The 5435-nt window shown below is 39.9% G+C and overlaps 2 protein-coding genes and 1 long non-coding RNA gene across 3 annotated transcripts; 2 read left to right on the top strand and 1 right to left on the bottom strand.

Moving 5' to 3' along the window:
• Positions 6-672, top strand: LOC104793099. The gene is made up of 3 exons (XR_769200.2): positions 6-89; positions 174-260; positions 365-672. It is a non-coding gene; the product is annotated as an uncharacterized LOC104793099 (long non-coding RNA).
• On the top strand, positions 903-3816 carry LOC104793101 (probable glycosyltransferase STELLO1). Its single transcript, XM_010519377.2, has 3 exons — positions 903-2864; positions 2942-3068; positions 3153-3816. Exons 1-3 carry the CDS (start codon positions 1156-1158, stop codon positions 3627-3629), a joined length of 2313 nt encoding a protein of 770 aa, XP_010517679.1. The 5' UTR covers positions 903-1155; the 3' UTR covers positions 3630-3816.
• On the bottom strand, positions 3772-5429 carry LOC104793100 (protein N-terminal glutamine amidohydrolase-like). Its single transcript, XM_010519376.2, has 6 exons — positions 5202-5429; positions 4865-4970; positions 4627-4704; positions 4415-4545; positions 4169-4293; positions 3772-4089 (listed from the first exon to the last, which is right to left on the bottom strand). The coding sequence occupies exons 1-6, from the start codon at positions 5267-5269 to the stop codon at positions 3932-3934; spliced, it is 666 nt and encodes a 221-aa protein (XP_010517678.1). The 5' UTR covers positions 5270-5429; the 3' UTR covers positions 3772-3931.

Genomic DNA, 5435 nt, shown 5'->3' on the forward strand with positions numbered 1-5435 from the left:
GAATTCTGTTTAATCGCGTTTTTTTTTTATTACTTAGGAACGATTCTGGCATTTACGGTGTACAGTTCATTATCCAGTCCTCAGTTAAGGTACCAAAACATTCAGCCATCTCTGTCATATTTCTAATTAAGGCTCATATCCTTAAATTGCTAGAGGGTATAAATCTTCAATAGGGCCCTGGACATATTGATTCGAGGGTGGAGTCATTACTGAAGAACTTTGAGAGTAAACTTTACGAGATGAGTGATGAGGATTTCAATGTAAGATTGGTCAAGTAGTTAGTGATATTTCTCAGTTAATCTAGCTATGCAATATGATTATTCAACCAAAGCTATTAACTGATATGAATTACGCGTTTCCCTAGAGCAATGTAACAGCTCTAATAGACATGAAGCTTGAAAAACACAAGAACTTGAAGGAGGAATCCCGGTTTTACTGGCGAGGGATTCAAAGTGGAACACTCAAATTTAAAGAGGCAGAGTCATAATGATTTAAAAATAAAAACGTTGTCGTAAATATAGTAAAAGTAGTACTGCCATCCTCATAAAAAAAAATGTTAGTTTGTATCTTTTTTTCTTTTTTATCTGTTAGTTTGTATCTATTTTCTGTTGTAAAAATTGATTAATAAGTGAATAAATAAAAACATCAAAGTGGAAAATTCGTTAGTACTTAGATCCCAACACTAGTAAATTTCATCCTCGTACTCTATAGTATATTTTACTATTTCTATAGTATGTTTAACTCTTTAAGTAAATAAGCATTAAACAATTTAGCGCAATTTTATTAATGTTGTTATTACAGACAGCTTTGCTTCATGTGATGGCTTGCCTGGTGGGTCCCACCGTGAACACTACAGCAAGAATTACTGTTTAGTTGTCTCTTTGGTGAGATAATAAAGAAAAAAAAAACCCAAAAAAAAGAGATTTTGCAATTTGCAAATTTGCTTTCCAGAGACTCAGACTTCGCTTTCCAAATTCAGAGCTCTCTCTTTTTGCCATTGCATTCAAGCTTAAGCAACGTCAGTTCCAACCAGCAACAACAACAACAACTACCGCATTACATCATTCACTTGCCAGACAAAAAATCTCAAATTTTTGAGTTTCACAAATCTCAGGTTCTGATTTAGAAGTTTTTGGGGGATCCCTCTTTGATCCGATGTTGGTTCAGGATCGTGCGGCGCCGTCTCCTGCCAAGCCGCCGAAATCTCAGATCAGAGAATTAGCTACTCATCAACAGATCCGACGACGATTCAGTGAACCCAAAAACCTAGATTTCTCGACTTGTTTCTCTGAGAATCTCACCAGAATCGCTGTCTTCTCTCTCTTTACCGTCACCATAGTTGCTTTCTTCTTCCTCTACAACACCACCGACACTGCTTCTCTCCTCTGTTTCCAGTCTCAGTCAACTCAGTCTCTTCAATCTCTCTCTCGCCCTCAAATCAACTGGAATTCGATCCGTGTCCTCCCCAAGACCTCCCCTTACGCTAATTTCCTTACTGAGAAATGGATTGTGGTGTCGGTGACCAAGTACCCAACTGAGGAGCTCAAGAGTCTGGTGAAGATTCGTGGTTGGCAGGTTCTGGCGATTGGTAACTCGGCGACCCCCAAGGACTGGACTCTTAAAGGTTCAATCTTTTTGTCTCTCGATGCTCAAGCTGAATTGGGTTTTCGAGTTTTAGATCACTTGCCTTATGATTCTTTCGTTAGGAAGAGCGTCGGTTACTTGTTCGCGATACAGCACGGTGCCAAGAAGATCTACGACGCGGATGATCGTGGTCAAGTGATTGATGGAGATTTAGGGATGCATTTTGACGTTGAGTTAGTTGGTAAAGATTCTAAGCAAGAACCGATTTTGCAGTACAGTCATGAGAACCCCAATAGGACTGTGGTTAATCCTTATATACATTTCGGGCAACGTTCTGTTTGGCCTAGAGGTTTGCCATTAGAGAATGTAGGTGAGGTTAACCATGAGGAGTATTACACTGAGGTTTTAGGTGGTAAGCAGTTTATACAGCAAGGGATTTCAAACGGTTTACCTGATGTTGATTCTGTGTTTTACTTCACCAGGAAAACGACTTTAGAGGCCTTTGATATTAAGTTCGATGAACATGCTCCTAAAGTGGCTTTACCTCAAGGTGTAATGGTGCCTGTTAACTCGTTTAACACTCTTTACCATTCGTCTGCCTTTTGGGGGTTAATGCTTCCTGTTTCCGTTAGTTCTATGGCTTCTGATGTGTTGAGAGGTTACTGGGGACAAAGGCTTTTGTGGGAGCTTGGTGGTTATGTTGCTGTTTATCCACCTACAGCTCACCGGTTTGATAGAATCGAGGCTTACCCTTTTGCTGAGGAGAAGGATCTTCATGTCAATGTTGGTCGTTTAATTGATTTTTTACTTGTTTGGAGATCAGACAAGCATAGTTTCTTTGAGACGATCCTTGATTTGAGCTTTGCTATGGCTGAAGAAGGTTTTTGGACCGAACAGGATGTGAAATTTACAGCTGCCTGGCTTCAGGATTTGATTGCTGTTGGGTACCAACAGCCGAGATTGATGTCGTTGGAACTGGATCGCCCGCGAGCGAGTATTGGTCATGGGGATAGAAAAGAGTTTGTTCCTCGGAAGTTGCCTTCGGTTCATCTTGGGGTTGAGGAGACTGGCACAGTGAGCACTGAGATAGGAAACTTGATTAGGTGGAGGAAGAATTTTGGTAATGTAGTGCTTGTTATGTTCTGTAGTGGTCCTGTTGAACGCACAGCTCTCGAGTGGAGGTTACTTTACGGACGGATATTCAAAACCGTTGTGATATTGTCTTCTCAGAAAAACTCGGATCTTTATGTGGAAGAAGCCAAACTCGACCACATTTACAAGTAAGAATTGCTCAAGATTACTATATATGTTGGTTAAATTCAAGCTTCTGACAGTAAGTTTTGTATGTATATTTCAGGCATCTACCGAAGATATTCGATCGGTACAGCAGCGCAGAAGGATTTTTGTTTGTTGAAGATGATACAATTCTCAATTACTGGAATCTACTTCAAGCTGACAAGTCTAAGATTTGGACTACAGACAAGGTACATACAACAACACTCTCATCAAATTGTCACCTTTTTCTTCGTTATCTCAAGGAAGCTTACTGTTGTAAACCAATCATTTAGGTATCAAAGTCATGGACATCAGTGAAATCGACCGGGAACTCTGATTGGTTTTCTGTACAAGCCGAGCTAGTGAAGAAAACTGTAAGTACAATGCCAGCGCATTTCCAAGTGAACTACAAGGACGCCACCAAGAACAATCATGAGACCTTAACGGTATGCAGTTCAGAGGTATTCTACGTGCCCAAACGACTCGTAACCGACTTTATCGATCTTGTTGATCTCGTGGGCGATATGGACTTGCATTACAAAGTGGCTGTGCCAATGTTCTTCTTGTCAATGGATTCGCCTCAGAATTTTGATCCGGTTCTTGGTTCCATGGTATATAAGAGGAAATCAGCTTCGTTTAACACTTCTTCGAGTCTTTATTCTGCTAAAGCACCTGCGGTTCACCCATGGAGCATATCAAGCGAACAAGATTTCATAAAATTGGTTCAGCAAATGGCTGAGGGTGACCCGCTTCTGATGGAACTGGTATGATGGGCTCAGGGTATAGAGTTTGCAGTAATGCAATGATAGAAACAAAGTTATACAAAGATGTGTCTTTGATTCATTTCTCATTGGTTCCCTTTTCAGAATTTTTTTCTTCTGGGGGTTGTGGAGTAAGTCATGTAATGTTCCATTGTAACCAAACGTTTTGTGAGTGTATAATGTTTTCCCTCAAAAATCAGTCTCTGCTTCATCAATGAATACAAAAACAAATGTTTGAGACAGCTGGAAACAAGGCTGAATTAAAGAGTTATGACACAGTTTTGACCCCACAAAGAAAAGACATTGGCATATTAAGGAAGCTTGGTGAAAAGATCCTGAAGTTGAGTGTGGCTCACCACCACGCCAAGTTTCTGAGAAATTGCCGTTCTCACTGTTTCAGGGTCCAAGTTCGACAATGTATCCGCACCACTCATGGCAATGTACTCGCTCAAATTATGCAAGATTCCATCTTAAGAAGCAAGAAACAAACGAGCTGAGGAAATGAATATGGTTGATGAAAGGGTGACAACTGAGAAGTTACATCTTACCTTGGGCAACAATGGGTTCGTAGGGTGGAGGTTGAGCAGTCCAACTTCCATCAGGTTCTTTCATGTGTCTTCTATCAGAAGCAAAGTGCTTAAAGAACAGAGGAGCATGCACAACACGGAAGAACCTGATCTCAACCAAACAAAAAAAAAGAAAAAACCAGCTACATTAAAAAAAGTTGAATTTTCCCAGCTAAATCTATACTGAAGAAGAAACACTTTCAATCTTGACATGCCTGAAAAGATTACCTCTGGTACTCTGCGTAAAGCTGAAAAGATGGCTGGATAGTTTCGGTCACATATGAGGTTAAGGGTGAAGGGAACGGCAAAGTCGAATCAAGATCCCACACCAAAGGCTGAGAATCACTTTCTTTCTTCCTCTGTTCACGCAAATACAAAAACCAAAATCAAGTTTGATTCTAAGAAAAAAACATCACTGGCTCAGACATTATGATATTAACCTGGACACATATGACATGATAATCCCACAGTACAATCCCATCAGCTCTGCGACTAGCTTTCTGATGCCATAGTGGAACCTACAAGAACAGTTAATCAACATATCAATAATGGACATCACAACATACACACACTCTGATTACCAACCGAGCACATTCGAATAACACTGAAACAAGACCAAACATAATAAATTACCTACAGTGGAACAAAGGTTATTTTTATAAGAGAAACATGGCTTGCCTGCTTCTTCTCATTCGAGATAAAAACAACGAAGAGATCAGAACCCGTTGAATCCGCTACACCATTCTCGCACAACATCTTGCAGAGCAGATACACGTTCTCTTCACTACAGAAACAAAAAAAATCAACATCTTTTATCTTTGTGTTCTAGTTCTACCAATAAGGCAAAATAATCACCAAAGACAGAAAATTCTCCAAAATAGAAACAAAATCAGCCAACTACAACCCTCTGACAAGGGTTTCCTAGATTCAGAAATCACATAAAACATGTAGAAGGTGCCGTTCTATAAGCCTAAATCTATGGAGAATTTTGTTTGTAAAAGAAGAAGAACAATACCAGTAATAAGGAGTGTGCTGGAAACGAGTGGCCTCCATTGCAACAAGTTCCGAAGTGACGCTGGACATTTCTTCTTTGGATTTGAATTAGTGTGATTTCTCTTATTTTGTATACTTCCACAAACTTTGATCATCTAATCGTCAAAACGGGAAAAAGTGGTCGCGGTATAATTGGGAAAGTGGTGACTGCCTGACCGGAGAAGAAACAGAGAATTAAACAAAAAAAAAAAAAAAA

The sequence above is a fragment of the Camelina sativa genome, chromosome 6, assembly GCF_000633955.1.
Source record: "Camelina sativa cultivar DH55 chromosome 6, Cs, whole genome shotgun sequence".
In the NCBI taxonomy this organism is placed as follows: domain Eukaryota; kingdom Viridiplantae; phylum Streptophyta; class Magnoliopsida; order Brassicales; family Brassicaceae; genus Camelina; species Camelina sativa.